At 50.1% G+C, this 21713-nt stretch overlaps 2 protein-coding genes across 2 annotated transcripts in view; both read left to right on the top strand.

Moving 5' to 3' along the window:
- Positions 1-4792: 4792 nt before the first annotated feature.
- On the top strand, positions 4793-6356 carry TNNI2 (troponin I2, fast skeletal type; the record flags this gene model as incomplete). The annotated part of the gene is made up of 4 exons (XM_079536846.1): positions 4793-4915; positions 5321-5410; positions 5532-5708; positions 6043-6356. 4 exons carry the CDS (start codon positions 4793-4795, stop codon positions 6139-6141), a joined length of 489 nt encoding a protein of 162 aa, XP_079392972.1. The 3' UTR covers positions 6142-6356.
- Positions 6357-7974: 1618 nt separating this feature from the next.
- Positions 7975-21713, top strand: part of LSP1 (lymphocyte specific protein 1) — a gene marked incomplete at both ends in the record, with an annotated part of 29582 nt that continues 15843 nt past the window's right edge. Inside the window, one exon of the mRNA XM_079537558.1 lies at positions 7975-8054. Coding sequence (XP_079393684.1) covers positions 7975-8054 — 80 coding nt within the window. The remainder of the gene's footprint in view (positions 8055-21713) is intronic.

Below are 21713 nucleotides of genomic sequence, written 5' to 3'. Positions count from 1 at the left end.
CCATCATGTGGTGGTTCTCTGGAGGAACCTGGTCCAGAAGTGTCACACTTGAGTGTCTCTACAACACAGTGCAGAACCTCCTGTAAGTGCGAACCTTTGTTTCTGAGCAGCTTTGCAGGCTGGTGGAAGTGCTCTGAGATTGGTGGCTCGTGTCCCCGGTGCATTGCTCTAGCATGAGGGGAGGGGGAGCAAGGGATGGAGGCTTGTCATCTACTCCATGGGAAAGGTACCCAAACTTGAACACTGTGTCCACTCTTGGTTCCCATGCAATGCTCTTGTTCATGTTTTGTGTTCACAGAGCTAAGACAGCTGACTGCTGACAGTCTTCCCTGAAGGACTTGCCTGAAGCTTGCTTATGCTCTCCTTGGGTTTTTCTGCAAGGAACTCATTCATTTGTCACTCAAGCACTTGCATTACTTCACTTGGAAACCTGTTTCTCTTCATGTTAACTATTGCTTTGTGTTTATTTATTTATTTTTTCTTCCTGCTGCCTTCTTCCTCATTCTAGATCTGGGGCCCCTTTCTTTTTTTGGAGGACTGCTGCCCTGTGGTTTAACCTCTTTGCAAGGCAGCTCTGGGGAAATCTCTTCGCAGACTGAGAGATTCAGCCTTTCACTCACCCTATTACCACATCTCACCTTCTAGGACTCCTGTGTCTTACAGACAAATCTGTTAACCAACATTTGGTTCATGGGACTTTTCTTTGTGTTCCTTCAACCCATTCTCTGCACTGACCTGAAGCAATGAAGTGAAAGGAGAGCTGCTATCTGGAGGACTCAGTGGGACAGCAGTGCATGTAGTTCTGTAGAGAGCTGGGGAAAATGACTGGAGAATCTTTGGAAAGGGTAATAAAGAGTTGGTTTAACTTTAGAGCCAAATGTGGCCTATGGATTTGGTACTGAAAGAAAAGTGGCTGAATTTCTCCTCAGTGGGTGAATGCTGTTCCTGGCTGCTGAAGGTGGCTGCTGTCTGTTTCTGAATGTACTTTAGTCTATTTTTCTGAGAAACTGGCTTGAACTGGGAGAGGCAGGCAACATAGGAGGATCTGCAGGGTGATACCTCTCATCTACAAGCCATGAAGTGAAACCAAGAGTCCTGATGTAGCAGGGTTGTGGTGATTTCACTACCCAAACCATCTAGCTCGCAACATTTCAGCGTGGCTAATCCTGAGCAGACCCAGCCTTGCCCAAACAGGACACCAGCCCCATCTCGAGCTCTTAGTCTTCTTTTACAGTATCTGCTGTGCTGTGTGCATGATGCTACAGGAAGTCTGCAGCAGCATGTTTGCTGCTATCTGTAACATCCAAGAGAAAAATTTGTCGCAGCCACATCTGAATCAGCTTAAAACCCTTTGGCTGACAGGGGAGGGAGCGCCTGGGCTGTGGGAGGAGGACAAGAGCTGTTTGGGCTCTTGTCTCCATGGGATCCCCTACACACACATGCTACATCTGCTGTGGATAAGGCTGGTGAATATTTCCAGTGCCATTTCTATCCGCCTCTCGCTTGTGGCGTGGGTATGTGGATCTGGGGTGCACCTCAGCACCTTTGGGGTTGCCTCACTTGCTGGTAGCACGGGGCTACCCAGCAGCAGCTCCACAGCTTTGAGTGGTTTTGTTTTTTCTTAATAAGACTTAACATTTAGTGTTAAAATATTTTACGTGGGGAGGAGCTGCAAATATTTTCCTGTGCGGTGACTGAGTTTAAAAGAAGATGCTAGCACTGAATGGCTTGCTCAGGGATGGCTCTCCTACGTGCTGCTGGTGGCTGAATGTTGGTGGGGTGATGCGTATGCTGCGGGCTCCTTCCAGCCAGCGCTCCCCAAGGGCAGAGCTGCTCCTTTCCTGTGGGGCTGCCTGGCCTGCCCCAGCCAAGGGAGGTGCATGGGGGCTCTTGCACACTATTGGTCTGAGAAGGTCTCCATGCCCTTAAAGAGAAGGTGGATTTTCTGCTGAGCCACCCGAGAAGCCCTTTTATACCTCCTTCCCCAGCCAGCTGCTTGCGGCTTGCCAGTCAGTCCTGGCCGGCCAGCGGGGCTCTCTTTCCTTCTCCGGACTCGGGTGAGCCCTTATGCATGTCTCTTACTGACCAGCTTGCTCTTACTGGGGTGGCAGGGAGGCATATTTGCTCACCTGAATGTTGGGGAGGTAAATGCTGGGTGAGATGAGCTGCTTGGAGAGATGGGGGTGCACCTCTGTCCTGTGCCGGTCAGAGGGTCTGTGCATCGGGAGCTCTCCCTCTGCCTTTCTCAGCTGCCTTCTTTCCCTTTGGTTTCATCCTCACTTGGTTTTGCGCTCTGCCTTCATCTCCGTAACTCCTCCTCAGTAGGAAAAAGCATCCTCCACCGTAGCGACTTCAGCTCTCTCCATCTGCACCCCTCCCTCTGCCTGCTGCGTGCAGCCCCTTCCTCCCCAGCGCCCGAGTTTCCATAATTCAAAGGCTGGAGTCCCTGTTACTGACCATTCCTTGCTATGGGGCCGATCTGGCATTGCTTCCCCGTGCTCTTTGCGCTTTCAGTGCGGGTACACGCATATGGGAACGCCAGCAAAAATAGCTCCTGCTCCTCATCCACCTGTGGTGGCTTTTGCCTCGCGTCTCACCAACCTCCCTGAGTCACGGGGCCTGGCTGCGTCTGAGGAGACAGCTGCAGCTCCTTGTGCAGCTCCCCAGCCATTTTTAGAAGCACTTTTGCTCCCCCCGCTCTTCCCAGCAATGTGTTGTGCCCGCACATTTTCCAGGATAAGGTTTCCTCGGGGAGCTTGGCCCTGCAGCCTTTACCTCCTCCTTGGGCAATGACCCCCATTAACATTTTGTCTCCAGGTCTGCAGACTGTTGTCTATTAGGGAGTTCACTTCTCTATAAGGGAGTGGCTTCATTTGGGTTTAGCCAGTACTCTTTCTGTACCCATCGGTGGGTATGAGTAGGAAACACTACTCTGATAAGTAAAGCTGCATTTATGGGGAAGAATTGGCATCAAAAGGAACCTTTCCCTGAGAAATCTCTCCATGCCTTTGCCAATAGCTTTCAGCACCGTGCTTTGTTATCTGTGCTGAGCTTTCTCCCCTGCCCCATGCAATGCACACACATGCTGGCAATCCTTGTCACCTATGGTCACTGCCTGCCTCTGTTCCCTATGCCAGAAGCCTCCCCAGTCTTTGGGATGATTCTTATCCATGACGGTGTCAGTGCAGTTTTCCTCCTTTGGTAGACAACAAGATTGAAGCCTAAAATATTTGTGTTGATTTTGCTACAGGCCTGTACCATGAGGACTGTATGAAAGAACAACAGATGTATAATAGCTTTTTTCCTCCTTCTTACTTCATTGTGTAAAGTGGTATATTGTCGAGTCAAGGTGAAAACGAGCCTGTAGGGAGCACTGGCACAATCTCTCTTTTTCCAGCCACGTGCACGTCTGGCTGTGAGCTGGCACATGTTTACCTTTCATCCACTGACTGCAGCCCAGTTTCCTCTGTGATGGAAATTTGAAGAAGTTGGGAAATACAAGCAAAACTGTTGTTCCTCTTTTTGGTGTCTGGGGAAATCTTGCTTTGTTCCTAAACCCAAGAAAGCCAATGCTAGCACGAATAATTGTGAATTATTTTGGTTCTTGTTGCAGGTTCACAACCATCTAAAGCAAGATGTCTGAGTAAGTTCCCATTTTCTGTCTCCAGTATGTTGCTGATGTTCAAACTTGTTCAGCTGCCAACATTTACATACATACTCCTCTGCTTGTTTCCAATGAGGATGCTAACTGCCTTCTTCTCCCCTTTCTCTTCTTTCCTTTCCTCGCCCATCCGCTCTCCCTGCACAGTGACGAGGTAAGTGTGTCCTGATGGGCTTTTCCCTTTCACAGAGCTCATAGCATCGGTTCTCGCTTTGTAGTTCCTCTATAGCAAAAGCGGTTGTGGAGTGGTGGGAGGAAAGAATGTCCCATGACCTGGCTTTCCTGATGCCTTCTGGAGAAGAAGGGAAGAACAAGCAAAATTCCCTTTTGAAGGGTCTTTGCTGGCACTTGAATGCTTTCCCTCTTTCCTGCTTCCCTAGCCGGCCACGAGATGGTGCTGGGAAGCGCTGCCCGAGCAACTCCTGGGCCGCATCTCATTTGTCAGCAGCGGGGATGCAAAAAATCCCACCTATGGTGCTGGTATACAATGGGTGCATCGGATGCCCACTAGCGCACTGTCCCAGGGAAGGCTAGGAAAGCACTCTGAGATAAGGTAGCACTTTTCAGAAGGAGAACAAGCCCTGGGCTTGGAGTCCTCGAGGAATCTGAGCAAGATTCCTCTGATTAATGGTGCATGATATCCTTAAGCTAGACAAAGACGAAGCTGGTTTGGGGACCAAATGTGTGATGAGCTGTGGGACTGTGTAGGCAAGAGGAAAAGATGAAGGAATGCATCATAACTTACCTTGTTCTCATTTTTCCCTGCTGCAGAAAAGGAGGAGGGCAGCCACTGCCCGGCGGCAGCACCTGAAGGTACGTGGCACTGCTGGGGCTGGGCAAGGTGTGTACCGACCCATCTCTCATCCAGCCATTGGCACTTTCCTGCCTGGGAAAGACCATGATGCACAACGTGGAGTTCCCCATACCCTTTTCTGCACCTTATCAGGTCACACAGCAAGACTCTGGTGTGGGGGGAGGCTGGGGTCAGCATCATCCTGAGTTTCCCAGAAGTCCCCATGAGTCCCCTTTGCTCAGAGATGCTGGTATTTTGGACATGGAGAGCTCCCATCCTGTTCTTCTCCTTTGCCCAAAACCCATGTTGATCTCCCTCCTGCTGCTTTCCAGAGTGCTATGCTCCAGCTTGCTGTCACTGAAATAGAAAAGGAAGCAGCTGCTAAAGAAGTGGAAAAACAAAACTACCTGGCGGAGCATTGCCCTCCTCTGTCCCTCCCAGGATCCATGCAGGAACTTCAGGTAAAGACTCCTTTCTCCATTTCAGAAAGTATAGGGCTCCACCCCACAGACTGCTGCATTTAGATTGTCCTTCCCATCTTGACCGTTTCCCATCCCTGGGAGCCTCCCTTCACTGTGGAGTGACAGGGATTGGCATCTCTGGGATGTGTTGGGTGGTGGATGCCAGTACAAGGACATGAGGGCAGCATTTGTGTGAAGGTGGTTGTTCAAAGACCAGAAGCTGGGTTGCAAAATACCTTTCATTATCTGGAATTGGTTGGTATTGAGTGGTGGTTTGCTCCTTTTTTAGTCTTTGGGAGACAGAGGTAGAGGAGTCTTTCAGAGACAGAGGAGAAGGAAGTGGTCAGGAGAGAGGAATTGCATGGCATGCTCTATTACTCAACATCTGTCTACTTTTCCTCCCAGGAACTATGCAGAAAGCTTCATGCCAAGATAGATTCAGTGGATGAGGAAAGGTATGACACAGAGGTGAAGCTACAGAAGACTAACAAGGAGGTGAGCATCCACTGGAGCATTCGGCTGATCCTTCATTCCTCTCCAGGCTGCTCACTGGTGCATGGTCTGTCTCACAAAACTCATGCTCTGCTCTTTCTGCCCACTTCTCTCTTCCCCACAGCTGGAGGACCTGAACCAGAAGCTGTTTGATCTGAGGGGCAAGTTCAAGAGGCCACCCCTGCGCCGGGTGCGCATGTCTGCTGATGCCATGCTGCGTGCCCTGCTGGGATCCAAGCACAAGGTCAACATGGACCTCCGGGCCAACCTGAAGCAAGTCAAGAAGGAGGACACGGAGAAGGTACCATTCCACTCCCATTAAGGCATAAGCTCCCAACTTTTGGGGATGACATCTCTCTGCAGGATAGACTGGCAGAGCGTGAGCTTATCTCAGTAATGTCCTTCCTGCTCCATGTTCCCTCCTCCAACTCCCATGTGGTTGTAAACACGGAGTCCAGCCTTGAAATACACACAGCAGGGGTGGAATTGGGAGTCTTTAGCTAAGTTTTTCAGGGGAGGTGAAATGTTGAGCACTTGTGGTGAGGTTCCCATGGGTGGATGGGTGAAAGGGCACTGTTTGGGTCAGTCGTTACCCCATGGGTCCACCTCTTCATGCACAATTCTCCCTTCTGCAGGAGAAGGACCTTCGTGATGTGGGTGACTGGAGGAAGAACATTGAGGAGAAATCCGGCATGGAGGGCAGGAAGAAGATGTTTGAAGCTGGCGAGTCCTAAGCACTGGTCTCTCCACTTTTGCCATTGCCACCCTCTTCCATCCCCTCCTGAGCATGGCCACAGCTGTGAGCATGGCCACCTCCCTGCCCTGAACCTCAACATGTCCTCACCATGCATTGAACCCACTGACTGGGTGCTGTTTCTCTGATTTTGTGAAGAGCTGCAGTCTGGAAGCAGCAGTGTAAATAAAGCTTTCGTGGGAGAGGGCGATGTGGCCTGCCGTGGTGGGACTGAGGATGCTTATGGTTGTGGGAACACACTGAGGACACCCATCTTCATTGACAGGCTGCTTGACTTGATGGTCAGCAGCACAGGGGGTTCCCCCACCTCCCTCTCTCTTGGCCTTTATCTTGTCATAGGGTAGAAAGGCTTATTTTCTAAGCTGGAGATCCATTCTCTAACTCATAGCCTGCCCTCATGTCTCCCATTTCAGGAGCTTCCCTTCAGAAGCTACCAGGGCAGACAGAAGGGAGGGATGGAGACTGGGGGGTGGTGAGGAACCATCTGCCAGAGGAAGGAAATGGGTGAGATCATGCCACAGTGCCACACCTCCTCCTGCTTCTGCTTCTTTTCTGAGGGGGAGTCTGTGGGTCAGGAGGTGGCTCCAATTTATCCTTGCATCAGACTTTGTGCACGTGATGCTGTGCTGTGTCTCCTCTCCACGTCCTCCATCTGGCCCAGAGCAAGGAGCACCTTTCTTCCTTCTCTCTCTGGATTGAGACCTGCTGAAAGGTCACAGTCTGAGCAGTCTCCAGAAGCTGTCCCCATCCAAACCACTTCCCTGGGCACCTTTCCTGGGCCAACAAGCTCTGCTCCCTATCTTGAGACACACAGCATCTCACGCAGCCCAGCTCCAGAGCTGGGGATAGACAGACTGCCTCTGCCAGGAGCTGAAGGGGTCTTACAGGGCTTTACTTCTTGTGTCTATGAATAGGGTGTTTGGGCTCTGCTTCCCTGTAGATAAAGGTGAGTTCAAGTCCTGGGAAATTCCACTGGTCCTCCACACTTGATGGCAATGGTAGCTGGCTCAAAGGGCAGAAGAAGATGAGGGGAAGGACTACTAAAATCATCTAGTCCAACCATCAACCCATCCCCACCATGCCCACTAAGCCACATCACTCAGTGTAGCACTTACCCTTTTCTTGAATACCTCCAGGGACAGTGACTCTACCACCTTCCTGGGCAGCCTGTTCCAATACCTGGAGCAGGGAAGGAATGTTCTAGAACATGATGTAAAGGTGATAGCTGAAAGGTAGAAGCTTTCAGCTGGGGCACGGGGGGGGGGGGGGACGACACAGAGTATGCTGACAGTGCGCAACAACTATCTCCAGAGGTTGGGGATCTCCAGAGGCAGGGGCAGCATATGCTGAGTGCCCAAAGCAGAGTGGGTTGTTATTTTGAGAGGTGTGTGACCAAGACTACTTTCGTGCCTGTGGTGATGGTGCCCAATTCACTGAAGGGTGCTGCAGTTTAAGGCTGCAGTATTACCCCAAATTGGCCGTGCCTGAACCATGAGTGGCTCTGGAGAGTGATGGGCTGCCCTTCTTACTGCTGTGGGGAGGGGGGGGGAGGATGACCATGCCCCCCGCTGTCCCTTCATCTTAGCTTAACATTTCCCACTTTCGAAGCTTCTGATAGGCAAAACCTTAAAGTAATCCAAACGGTTGTTAAAAAAAAATAATAATTTGCATTCCCTCTGCTCCTCTCCCATCCCCCCTGAACCCTCAGCCCACAAAGTTTCCGGCACAGCTCACTTCTGCTGAGCGCAGGAAGAGCAAAGCAGCGGCGGCAGAACCCTCTTGCATCATCCCTTCGTGCCAGCCAGGAGGGGATATGTCGGACCCTGAGGAGTGCCAGGAGGGTGCAGGAGGCACAGATCAAGCAGGAGATGAATCTTTCCAGGAGAGCGAGAGGTGAAGCTGGGGAGCCCAACATCTGTGAATCTGGGAGGATGGGAGCTGGGTTAGTTGGTGGGGGAGGAAGTCTGTGGGGCTGAAATGAAGAGGATCCATGGGACATAAAGGTGGCCAGATGCTTTTGGAGAGGCCTTCCAGATAGGGCGAGATTTGGGCTTCTCCTAGGTCCTATCTCCATTGAACTTCAAGGCCAATGGGATGTTGATCCAATGGAAAACCTGGCCTCCACCACATGTAAGGTTAGCTAGGGGTCTGGCTATGAGACTCAGAACTGCCTTAGTGCTTTGCTGTTGAAACCTATCTTTAAGATGAGGTGGGGACAAACCCTGCTGCTCTCACTGTGTGCACATGAGTGGAGTGCTTTTGCGGGAAGGAAGTTGAAAGTGGGAAGTTGACCCAAGCCCCTCTTGCTTTTACCTGCTGTCTGCTACGGCTCGGCTGTCTTTGCTGGGCACGTCCTTGGAGACACTCAAGGTCAGGCTGAACATGGTTCTGAGCAACCTGATGTAGCTGTAGGCATCCCTGTTCATTGTAGGGGAGTTGAACCAAATGACCTTTAAGGGTCCCTTCCAACTCAAATGTTTCTATGACTTGTGACACTGGATTCAGCTATGGGATGGGGTTGAGAGATGATGCTTCTCTGAGGGTCTGATTTCTTCTTGTGTTGACTATTCCTGTAAGCTGAATTAACTGGGACATTTTTCAGACTGTCTGCTGTCTTTTGTCATTTTACACCTCTCTCTCTTCCCCTGATCTGCTTTGTTGCTTTATCAATTTGCTCTACAATGGACAGCTTTTCATGGAGGTTAAAAGGGAAAAGGGTAGCAGCAGAGACCAAATTACAGCTGCCCCTAATAAAAGAGGCAGAGATAAGATGGGCTGAAAATCACACAAAAGAATTCAGACTGGGACTCGCTGGGTTTAGTCTGAGCATCCATGGAGCTTGGGGGGTTGCCTGGTTTTCTCCTCCAGCTTCAAAGCTCATATTAACATTTCTCCCAAAGGCAGCACACTTCACGTTGACAGAAAAACACCCTCTGAGTGACAATAAGAGGAGAAAGCTGTGTCATCTCCCATCACTAATGATTGCAGTGTTTTGGCTGACACTTGACAGCAATTGGGCTTGGCTGAAGCCTTGACTGGAAGCATCAAAAGGTGCAAAGCCTCAGCACGCTCAGCTGCCTGCAGAAATAAGAAGGGTTTGCTGCTGGGGGAGTGGGGTGATGGTTCAGCATGGCATATGCAATCCCAGGCAGTGCTCTGTACACCCAGCAGGAGGATGGAGCAGTTGTTGGGGTATCTGGGACAGCCAAGCCTTCATTTGTGTTGTGTTGGCTCAGGTGGGGCCATGCAGCAGCATCAGATGCTAAGGTAAGGTCAACTTTGTCCTTTCTCTGTTTCCTGCTGGAGTTTCCCGTAAATAAGGTAGGAAGTTATCTGTTCTTTGAAAACAGTGAAATTTTATTAAACTTGCTGCAAAGTTGTGTTTGTGAGTGCTGATCAAAGTGTGGTGCAGACCTTTCTTTTTCAGCTGAATTTAAATGAAAAAAAACTAAATATGATGGGGGAAAAAATAGAGAGCAAAGTAATGTTTGGTTTGGAAAACAGAGAATTGACATCCTTCCTGATTTGTGAAATGGTTTCCTATGCAGCTCTGAACTTCTCCTGCTTTTGATTGCAATTAAATGTTGCTAGGTTCTCATGATTTCCACTCACAAAATGAAGGGAGGAAGTGTTTGTGTGCTGCTTAGGGCTACCTTTTCTCACCTGAGGCTAGATCAGCTTCCTGATCTCTTCACTTCAGGCAAAAGCTCTTTGCAAACTAGGGTTATGCTCTTCCATGAGCTGCCATCTTTCTATGCGAAGACTGAACAGTGTGAACCTGATGCCTTGCAGGACATCCCACTGGAGCATGGCTCACAAGCAGGCTTTGCTGCAGGGCTACAGGCTGTGAGATGAGAGATCACCTCCTAAATTCCCCTGTTTCCCTCTTGCTGGGGCTGCAGGAAGCCCTCAGCAGCCCATGTATGGTCAGCAGAAAGGGAAGGATGATGCTGTGCCAGCAGCCTCAGGCTTTTCCTTGCCCCAGCTGTCTCAAATTCTCTGGATCATAGGAGGAGCCTCAAGAGCCCTTGCTAAGATGACTCTTGTTGCTAAGTATACCCATAGCTGTAAGCAGGTTGGCCAGGAAAACTGATATGGGGAAAGTCCTCAGCACACTGGATTCCTTTGGGGAAGGATGGCCGATCCCTTCTTGGGAGTAACTGGTCCAAGTCTGACCCAGCTGGGTGCATTGGTGTGAAAAGGAGTAGAACAAACAAAGGAGGGCCAGCAGAGTTCAGCTGGAAAATTCCATGAAACTGGGCAATGCAGTTCAGCATTTCCACATTGGATATAGGTGCTCTGGCTGGGTTTGTTAGGGATAAAGAGCTGCCTCTAATTATAGGGACATATCAGGTGCCTTCACTGCCCCTTTCTACTTTCAGGAAAGCTTGCCTCTGAGCCTGGATTGCCATGTAAAGCCGTAGGTTTGGTGTACTAGTTAAGTAGGTGATTGCCCTGGAGGTCTTATTTGAAATTTTTTAATTGCGCAAGACTGTGCTGGCTGGAAGGCTGTAGAAAAGGGGGAAAAAAAGCGGGAGTTTTTCCAGCAGGTTTTTTTAAAACATTCTGAGTTGGAATCTGGCTCTGAAGCCTGTGGGATTCCCTTCTCTGTGGATTATGGAGAGAGCTTATTGTGGAACTGAGTGTGAAGGCAAAGTGGGGGAAGGCTGGGTTGGGAGAGCTGGAGACCCAGAGAATGCCAGGAAGAGGCTTTGCCAAAACCCACTGTTGTGATGGGATGAGACTTCTGGTTGGTGGGACACCAAACCCCTCCAACATCCCAGCCTTGCACCCATCATCCCTATCACCTATCATCAGTTGGCAGTCTATACACATGGCACACAGCGCGAAGAGGAAGGTTATCTTTACTGTAAGGTCAGGGAACCAAGGTTGACATCTTTATGAAGGGAAAGAAATACCTTAGCCATGGGATTTGTGCCAGTTAACAGGTATGGGTAATCCCTTACTGGGACACCTGACAGGGCTTGCATATCTCCTATGACACTTGACACCTATGTTTAGGCAACAGAATTGCTCTGAGCTCCCAAAACCACTGCTGAGATCTGAGTTGAGCCCTCCTGGTTACTAGCAGGTGTTTCTCAACTCCCGTGCTCTGTGGGTGCTCCATGGAGATGCAGTCACCAAAGGGTTAACCAGCCCTGCTTGGAGCCTGAGTGCATTTTCCCTGCCAGTGTATTCCTCCTAACGCGCACCAGATGTGTGAGGAAGCTGCTGAAGTGTCTTAATCCCAGGTTTCTGCGCTCAGAGTTGTCTTTTTCATGGGCAGGTCTGCAGAGGGATTCCTTGGGGCTTTGCAGGGTGGTGTGTGGGCAGGGCAGCTGGCAGCACCCAGGATTTTCCCTACTTCGAAGGAGCAGTGTGAGATGACTGTCCAGGGACTACATGGGCAAAGATGAAAAACAGATGGGCACACCCCACTGAATTTATTAATGGATGGAAATAGAATCAGAGCTCTTCTATTATTGGTGTGATCGGTGACTCACTTGCACCAGGGGGCTGAAAGATTGGAGCCACATGGGAGCACCTGCTTTGAGATGTGCAGAGCTTGCTTCGTTTGGAGCTGAATTTATTCAGATTTCTTATCACATGGAAGTATAGGCCCAAATGTTTTTGTTAGTGCAAATCAGCGCCATCCCACTGTCTGCAATAAAGCTGTGCCAGTTTGCATCAGCTGGAGGTCTTTGGTTCTTTCCCTTACAAGCTCATTTTGCAAGCGGATCCTTTGTGAGGGATTTTTTCTGCATTAGCAAGCAGCCCCTCTCTTAGCTCTAGGTATCTGTTGCTTGCTTCTGCTAAATAGACAGTATGTGCAATTCGTTTTATCAAGTCCCTGCCAGATGGGATGGAAAATATGAACTCTTCCCCTGTGCATGCGCATGCATGTGCCTTTTCTGCTCCAAAAGCAGTTTCCTTTCCAGAGAAATGTTGCTCTAGAGCCATTAGCATTTAAAAAAAAGCTGAACTATTGACCTATTCTAAGCAATCACACTACCATCCATTTGTGAAGCGCAAGTTCCTAATCCCTAATAAAATTTATAACATTAATTGTACCAATTATTGAAACACTCTCAAAATCAGTGCCTCTTTCAGTTGACACTCACCTCCACGTAACAGGAGCTGACAGCAGTATGCTCCAAGGAAAGACTGTTGGGATATTCAGTTTGTTCTCCCCTGCTCTGGTAGTGCTTCAGGTTGTGCCAGGGGAAGTTCAGGTTGGATATTAGGAAAAAAATTTTCTCCAAAAGAGTGGTTAGGAACTGGAACAAGCTGCTCAGGGAAGTGGTTGAGTCACTGTCCCTGCATGTATTCAAGAAACACTTAGACGTTGTACTAAGGGACAGGAATTAGTGGGGAAATATTGGTGGTAGGTGGATGGTTGGACTGGATGATCTTAGATCTTGTCCAACCTTGGTGTTCCTATGATTTCTTGGGATGGCATTTGTCTCCCATTTCCTATTCCAGTGGACACGGTCCTTCATTCAGCTCCAGGTGCCCCGTGTGCCTACCTTGCTCCATGCCTCTTGATGCTAGACAGGAAGGCTTCTCTCAACTTGCTATGAGGGCTGACTTTGGGCAAGTAAAGACTATGCTCATCTTTGTGAAGTCAAATATTAGGCTTCAGGCTTTTTGGACATGCCACATCATGCCACTTTCCTCTATCACAGAATCACAGGATTGTAGCTCCCATCTTTTTGCCCAGTTCCAGTAAGGGAAGTATGGATGGATGCTGGCCATCTGAGGTTATATGTCTTCCCAATAGATGCGTCTTGGAAGTGGAGTTGGCAGGTGGTACCCAGGGATGTCTTCCTATCCCTTAGCCTACCCTGACCCCCTCTGGAGTAACAGCCTGGCAGCACGAAGCAGGGATTAGGCGGGGATCACCTCTGTGATTGAAAGCTAGCAACAGGACAACGTGATCCTGTAAGAAGGCCTTTTATAGATATTTCCTAGTGTCCTCAGTGAGGGGATGATCTCGGCAGCAGCTGTCTATAGCATATTCATCCAGACTGGAACTTTGTCCTGCTGTGTGACCCTGCAGGGGAGATGGATCCTGTAGTGGCGACACTGGCTTCAAGGAGACTGAAAGTTCTTTTCTTGCCCTGTAGTATCCAACCTGCAGGGGCCAGGAGTGCCTTATTTACACTATTGTTTTGTTTTCCCATCTCTTTCCCAATGGTTTTGTTTATTTAACATAGCATAAAGATATGGTGCATGCTGCCGGAGCTGTGCTGGCTCTACATGCTGAACTAGCTTGCCTGAGTCACTTGGCTGCCTCAGGTCTTAATGGTGCTGGGCTGCCCTAGTTTGTGCTCACACCCTTCTCTTTTGTTGGCCTCTTTCTCCCTGTTATTTTCCTTTGGCTTCCTCCTCCCTCAGCCCCCTCATCATTTTTTCTGATTTGTATCATCACTGCAGCAAAGCATCTTCTCTCTCCAGACTCATAGACTTGCATTTCCTCTCTCCCTATGGGATGAAGAGAACTCTTGGGATTTTAGTTTTAAGGTCTGCCCATGAAATGCTCCATGGGGACAGAACAGGGTGGGTCCTTCCTCCATCCTGCATGTGGATGAGAAGGCAGCCATGGGGTAAGGAGTGAGGGCTGCTCCTTCTCCTTCTGTCTCTTTGGATGTCATAGGAAGAAACTCACTGTTGTTCCTGAGCCAAGTGCTTCAGCCCAATGACATGGTATTTGTTGACTCTCTGGACTTGGCCCACAGTGCTACGAGCTCCTTCTTGAGAGCCAATCCTCCTGCAGCCACTGACATCCCGTGCTTGCATGGGGCTGCCCCATGTGCTGCAGGGTGAGCCCAGTGCCATGCTTGTATCTCCAGAGCCTTTCCCTAGCACTTTCTGGATCTTCAGAGCCTGTGGGCCAGGCTAATATCCTTGCTGGGACAGCCACCACCCACAGCATCCACTTCCTTCAACACCCATGGGGTCATGCTTTGGCTTGGGAGTGTGCTTGCAAGTTCAGAACATCTACAGGAGCTGATTGTTCTGCCTTCTGGTAGTCCCTTGAGTGCAGTTGTACATCCCTCTGCTCCACTCCAGGGCATTTTCTGATGCTCACCAGAGCTGCTGGGTTCTCTGTTTTCAGATCCTGCTCTTTCCTCCCCAGAAATCAAGCACCCCCACCTTAATCACACAGTTGAGATGTGGCTGTTCTTTTGACAGCACACTTCTGGAGCTTGCAGGTAGCTGCTCATGCAAGAAAGGGACAACTTGCTTCTCTTGGCTGCTAGACACTTCCTTTCCTTGGGATTATCTCTGACTGTTTTGGCTTCTGAGTTTTGCTGCCTGAAAGTGAGTGCTGATGGAACGAGCTGGGCTGCACTAAGTGGAAGCCAGTGGTGAAAGTGTACATCTTGTGGAACCTACAGAACATTTGGGGAAAACTTGTTGGGATGTATTTCTCCGTTAGCAGTAAAGTCTTTTCTTCTAGTTTTTCTTTTCCCTTCCCTAGATCACGCGTTAGCCTCCAACTGATTTTGCAATCAGTCCTACATAGCAGACTGATTGTGTAATTAACGGGAACTAGTGCAGCCCTATCTCACTGGGACTCGCCTCCTCCTGCCACAACAGCCCAGCCCCACATGCTCCCTGCCGATCTCTCACCTTCTTCCTTTCCTCAGCTGCTGCTGGTGAGATCTCAGGGAGGCTGTCTGGTAGCCTGCAGCATGTTCCTGGGCGCTCTGGGCACCTCTGTTCCTGTATTGGGTGCAGTTCTGCTGCAGGATTTATGTCAGCTCTCCTAGCATGTACTGCACCAAAAGGAGGGGAAAAAAATGAGATGAATGAATTCTTTGTTACTGCACTTCATCCTGAATTCATCCATCTGAGTCTCCTTGCACTGCTCACTGAAAGCATGCATCTCTAGTGTGGTCATGCTTCCGCCTTGCCTTCTTGGCTGTCTCAGATCATAGGCAGGTTTGGGGGTGTTTTCTAGACAAGAAGTAATGTCTAAAGTTGCATCAGGTTGGATATTAGGGAACATTTCTTCTCAGAAAGAGTGATAAGACGCTGGCACAGGCTGCCCAGGGAGGTAGTGGAGTCACTGTCCCTGGAGGCGTTCAAGAACTGTGGAGACGTGGCACTGAGGGACGTGGTCAGCAGGCATGGTGGGGTTGGACTGGATGATCTTAGTGGTCTTTTCCGACCTTAATGATTCTATGATAAAGGAAGTCTGGCAGGTGTGTGTTTCATTTTAAATGTGTGGTCAACTGTGATGATATTAGAAGGAGTGTTTACTTGCCTAAGTCTAATTGCTCCTGTAAGTGCCTGTGGGGCTGGGACATGCTCTTTCTGAACATCAGAGGCCTTTTTTGGTAAATCCCTTTTGTCTTCTCACCAGCCCCAAATTTAGAAATAGAAAATACAGTGGGACAGCATCTGAAGAACCCACAGAGCTAGGCCAGAGTCAGACTGTGCTTTGAGGGTTCTGTTGTTATGACCACCAAGGGGAAGTCTGGTAAATACCTGCCAAAAAAACCCAAAAAACTGAATAGATTGTTTTGAAATGAAGCAGAGAAGGGGAGGTACAACCCTCTGATCCAGGCTTGGTACACTTCCTTTTTATTGAGGTGTCTGGGTGTACTGCATGGGCAACTTCCCCATTTCAGGCAGCAAGAAGCAGCTCTGCAGAAGTGACTGAAAAGAAATGAGTAAATAAGGTAAGAAGGGCTGAAAGCAGGAAGAAGGTGAGGTTGAAAGCAGGGTGGCTCATCTCAGAGACAGATGAGTATTCCCACCTACCACAGGGGAAGGAAGGCGGGCTGTACTGTGAGTACGAGCTCTGTGCTGTGGCTCAGTGGGCATGGTGATGATGGGTTGGTGATTGGACTAGATGATCTTAGAGGTCTTTTCCAAGCCACGATTCTTATGTGTGGTTGTAAGGTAGGGCTGGAGTAACCTGTACAAGTCCAGGTACCTGTTAGCTTAGCGCAGTGCAGGGGATGGTCTTTCCCTGCAAAGTCAGAATAAGAGGAAAAGACTTGATTTTTATTTGCTGATCTGTTTTTCCAAACACTAATCCCATGATGATGCAGTGTGAAGGCAAGAGCAATCATCTGCATCCGGCAACACAGCAACACGAGTGGCAGTTTTGTTGGCTCCTCATCCATCACTCACATGATTCTTTATTCTCCTGAAATATTAGGGTGTCCCAAAGACAAGCCAGACTTCTTACTCCCCCTCTGTTTGACAGCTGGGGAAACTGAGGCATGGGAAAGTCAGCCACTTGAGCAGGTGAGGGGGGTATGGGGACAGGAGTGGGGTGCAGCTCACTGGCATGCTCCCAAGTCCAGATGTTGTCCTCATCTCACAAGAAGAGCTTTCCCTTAGTACAGGAGAGACGTGGACATGTTAGAGTCATCCAGAGAAGGGACACAAAAATGATCTCCTACTAAGACAGCTTGAGAGAGCTGGGGTTATTCAGCATGGACTACAGAAGACTCTGGGGAGACCTAGCAGTGGCCTTTCATTATCTAAAAGTGGGGGTGCTGTAAGAAGGAAGGGAGCAGACTCTTTAGCCAAGTCTGTTCTGACAGGACAAGGGGAAATGGTTTCAAACTAAGAGTAAAGATTTAGATCAGATGTAAGGAAGAAGTCAGAGCAGTGAAGCACCAGTGCAGGTTGCCCAGAGAAGTGGTGGATGCCCCATCCATTGTAATGCCCCAAGGTCGGGCTGGACAGGGCTCTGAGCAGCTGATCTAGCATAGGTGTCCCTGTTCATTGCAGGGGAGTTGGACCAGATGGCCTTTAATGGTCCCTTCCAGCTCAAATGATTTTAGGATACTAAAGCCCTCTCGCATTAATTCAGCTCTTGGTTTGTCTCCGGGTACACAGGGAGTGCTGGGAGGCGAGGCTTCTCCTGATGTGAATGGACCAGCAGTGATTTACTGCTGGTTGCTTGAACACAAGCTGCCAGCCCGGGCTGCAGCCCTCGGCTTGCTTTGTTCCTCATTTTTATCATAGAAAAAGCAGTGGTGGAGGGAGGGAAAAACGAAGGAGTGGAGGAAAAAAAAAAAAAAAAAAGAAGGGAGGGGAGGGGGGAAAAGATGAAGGAAAAAGGGGAAGCAGGGAGGGAGAAGAGATGGAGAAGGTGAATGAGAGATGGGAGAGGAGCGTGTAGCAGCCCGAGGAAAGCTGGCTTTGTACTGTGCTCACAGGCAGCACCCAGCCTGCATCCAGCCCTGCTCCCGGAGCTCTCCCTGACGTTTGCAGCAGGCAGAGGAGGAGGAGGTGGAGGTTGAGGAGACACGAGGGGGGTGGAACAGGGGGGGCTCGCCGAAACAAAAGGAAACCAGCTGCAGAACTTCCTGAAGACGGGGCGGGGGGACGCGCGGCGCCGGGCGGCTGTGCGGGCAGGGAGCGGCTGCGGGAGCCGGCAGCCGGCCGCCGGGCTCGGCATCATGAGCAGCGCGGTGCTGAGACGGAACTCCAGCAAACAGGGCCTGCAGAACCTCATCAGGTGAGTGGCGAGTCACGGGAGCGTGGGGACACGCGACCCTCTGCCTCTGTTTCGACTCCTCGTCCCCTGAAATCCGCCGGGTTTCTGCCCTACCCCGCTCCGCCGTGAATTGGGAGGAAGGAGAATAGATCCCCCACCTCCCGAACGATATGAGAAAAGCAGATCAGAACTTGCTGATGGCTTTTCCAGGAGAGCGCAGCTGGAATAACTGAGCGCAACCGCGCCGTGACACTCACCTGAGACAGAGGGGTTTTTTTCCCCCCTGAAATGTGTGCTGTGCTTGAGCTGATGTGCATTTGTAATTCTGTGAGCTGGTGGTGCTCGGCTGATGCAGTGCATCCCAGCAGCGCTCTGACCCTTCCTTTCCACCTACAATTGCCGGGGTGTGAGGCAGCGGTAAGCTGTGCGGTCTGTTCCCACCTACAGCCCAGGCTGAGCCCAGGAGGATGTGTGCTGGCACTGGGGTTCCATCTGTGTACTCACTGCTATTTGACTGGAAATAATCCCAGGACGCTCCTCTAGCAGCTGGTGCTGGCAGGGTTTGTTCTTTTCTCTGTTCTCAGCTGGACTGCTCACCTCAGTGTGTTTAGCTGAGCTCCTGAGACAGGGGAATGCAGAACAAGGAAGCGCAGGGTGAACATGGTGTGTTGGGCATCTCTGGGCTGCCCTGTGCCGCTGGGCTCCAGCAGGCAGAGGGAGATGCCAGGGTGGGTTTATTTGGACATGCTTCTCCCCCCAGCCAATAATGCAAGCTCTACACCTCGCCTCTCAAATGAACTTTGTGCTTTGAAAGGGACATGGGCTCCTACAGTCACATCATCTCTGCCCCCTGGCCATGGCGCAGTGGCATGGAAGCTCTATGAGGTGGGAAATGAGCGGGCTGAGGGGAAGCACACACACCTTGTGCACACAAAGGGAGTCCAGAATTGGCTCAGCCTGAGCCAGAGGTGTTTTCCTCTCTTGAACGGTGTCCCCAAGTTCCTCCTCCTTCAGCTTGGGACTTTTGGCATCCCATAAACTCACATTGGCTTCTACCAGGGGAACTTTGTGATGACGTTTGTCCTGATCAGGGCTTTTAGCTCTTCACTGGGCTGAGATCTGACATTGGTGCTGTGTTCCCCAGCTTCAATGCCTCCCTCCCTCTATGGAGGAAGGAGGGTGCGAAGATGTGCAAGGGATTTAATCCACTCTTTACATCCAAATAACCCCACTAATGCTCACAGGAATGAATAGGAGAGCAGGCAGTTTCCTTTCCAAGCACAGCCTCTTTTGCAGTTGTTTCCTCCTTCTTAAGCCTTGCAGCAAGGTGCAAGTTCCTTCAGTTTGTGAATGCCTCGAGGCTTCTGGCTTCAAGACACAGAGCTGTGAAGAGTGCTAAGCTTCCACTCTGCTTTCATCTATCCTAAGGTGACTGCAGGCAGAGCAGTTACACTGCACAGGTTTTAGGCTCTTCTGACGTGCACGAGTACAGAGCTGACACAGAAACAAGAGCAAAGATGGCTGTTTGGAGCCACATCTGTAAAGCATCGGGGGTTCCAGCGTGATGCCAGACATGCCCTCCTGCTCCTTGATGCAAAGTGTAGTGGTCCCTCTTGAGCCTGCTGTGAGGCTCCACAGCATCCTTGGCAGAGTAACTTGTTGGCTTGTGCTTTGCTCAGCAAAAAGCAGAAGGATGTGCCCTCTGCATTGCTTCAAGGGAGCCACAGAGTCTGTCAGTGTTATCTGCCTCACTCGTTCTTCTCCCCCCACATCCCTCTGTGGGCACAATCTTCCTATCAGGATGTCCCTGGAGAAATATTTGTCTCTTTGTAGGAAGTAACAGCAGCAAACCCTCACGGTCCCCCAAGAGTTCGTGTTTTTGAAGTCCTCCCCAAACATGAGCCTCCCTATCTTGTTATCTCGATCTGTTCTCCCCTTATCCTCCTAATGAATTCCTATAAATAAGATAGGGATCCAGCGCCTGCCATGTCGATTCATTCCGTTCATTATCAGCTCCTGCTGGAATTCTACTCTCCTTCTATTTATCCAGCCTTGAGTGTTTCACAAAAGAAGATGGCTGGTTAATTAACCCGCAAATCAGCCTCTTTGTAAATCCACAGCAGCGGCGGCTGTGCCACTCCCCGAAACTGGGTGATAGAGCCTGGATGCTGCTCCCTCCATGGGCTCCATCCCACTGCCATGTAGTTTGTGGGTGGATGTGTACTTAGTGTGATGTGGACCTGGGGTTTTGCCCACCTCTGTGTTCTGCTTCCCTCTCTGTTACCGTGTGACGTCTCCTGGAGCTAGCCAGGATATCTCTCAGCAAGGAAGATGCTGCTCTGTTATTTCCACTTGACCTCTGGAGCAATGAGTTGGGAACAAGGAGCTTGGAGGGCTTGGGAAGAAATAAGGGGGATGGTGCTTTGGAGGGAAAGGAGATTGGGAGGAGAAGGGGGTGCTGATACCATGATTTGTTGCATGAAAAGTGGTGTTATCGTGTGGGTTACTGCAGCTTCTCTTTGCTGATGTTCACCCCGTTCCCTGGGTTGTCAGCTGATATGGAGAGCTGATTTTTTTCCTCTCTGCAGCAAGGACTGAGCCATCTCTCTAGCTGTTACATGGGTGCATTCCTGACTTCTTCTGGCCCTAGGACTTGTTTGGTTGGGAGCACCACACTTGCCATATGTTGTTTCTTTTCTGGAAGGAAAGTAGTGTCTGTTTTTAGCTTAATTATGCCTCATTGTCTTGGGCTTCTACCTGCTCTGAAGAAAATGGATGTTTAGGGCTGATGGAAATTGTGCGAAGTTCTTCAAGGGTCAGGGTGAGCTGCACACTCTGCTAGGGTGAAGTACTGCCATGTGTATCAGAACGGTTTGGTCAGCAAAGACAGCAGATAGGGTGCTGGGGATTGATGCTTTGATGATAGGACAAGAGGGTAATGGCTTTAAGTTGTATGAAGGGAGGTTCAGATTGGGTATTAGGAAAAATCTCATCTCAGAGTGGTAATGCACTGCCAGGCTGCCCAGGCAGGTGGTGGACCCTGTCCATGGAAGTGTTCAGGACCATGGAGATGTGGCACTGGGGGGCATGATAGGGAGGGGTTGGGGTTGGACCTGATGTTCTTAGTGGTTCTTCCTAATTTTGATGATTCGATGGTTCTATGATTTGCAGCTTGGCTGCTGTGTGACAACAAGTTTTCGGCTTCCCAAAATGTTTTTCCCCTTCTCTCTGTTTGTGTGACTTGGCTCTTCCGATGGAGAAAGTGAGAGCAGATACCAGGCAAACCCAAGAGCTGCATCCCTTAGTTCTATGGGGAGACAAAGTGATGATGCCAGTGATATGCAACACCTCTGTCCCCCTTGCCTACAAGGAGAGGCTGTGCTGACGTGCTTTAAGGATAACAGTTTCACTCAGTATTTTGGGGCCAAGCCTGCTTTCTCTCGAAGGCACAGCAGGGGTAGAGGGCTTGCTGCTGACCCTGGTTCCTGTTGCGGCTCCATGCCTTGATGAGGGCCATAAATGCAGAAAACCTCCTCTCTCCCAGACTCATTCCCACGGCCTCCTTGTTACCTCCTGTCCCTGCTGGGGCAGGGAGCTCCCTCCTGCTGCTCCAGGCAGCAGGGCCTGGGGGAAGAGCACCATGAAACAAGTGACTTATGACCAGTCCGGTGGGTCCCATAGGAAGCATCATACCTGGTGTGAAGATGGCCTTTAATCCCAGCTTTGAGCAGCAGCAAATTGTTGTTCTCCTCCATCCTTTACAGAACAACGTAGCAGAGGCTGAGGATGCTTTCCTATCCAACACAACAAAAAAAAATTTCAAAGTTCAGTAAGCCAAGCTGAACCTCTCTGACAAGTCTGCTTTATCCTCTGGCATGCCTCTCCCTTCCAAAAACAGAGCCCAGACTTCCTCCTCTCCAGGCAGACGCCAGTTTCTCGAACAGTGCAGCTGAGATGGAGGGAGCGTGAGAAAAGGCCATGTTTTGGGGTCTTACACGGCACCAATTTCTCACACCTACTGAACGCTGCAGCCTGTGCAGGGTGCTGGGAGGGTTCCAGCTCCAGCCCTTTCTCTCCCCCGC

This window comes from Tetrao urogallus (assembly GCF_951394365.1).
Source record: "Tetrao urogallus genome assembly, chromosome: 6".
In the NCBI taxonomy this organism is placed as follows: domain Eukaryota; kingdom Metazoa; phylum Chordata; class Aves; order Galliformes; family Phasianidae; genus Tetrao; species Tetrao urogallus.
The sequence above is the reverse complement of the archived record's forward strand: the minus strand, read 5'-3'. Positions and strand labels throughout refer to the sequence as shown.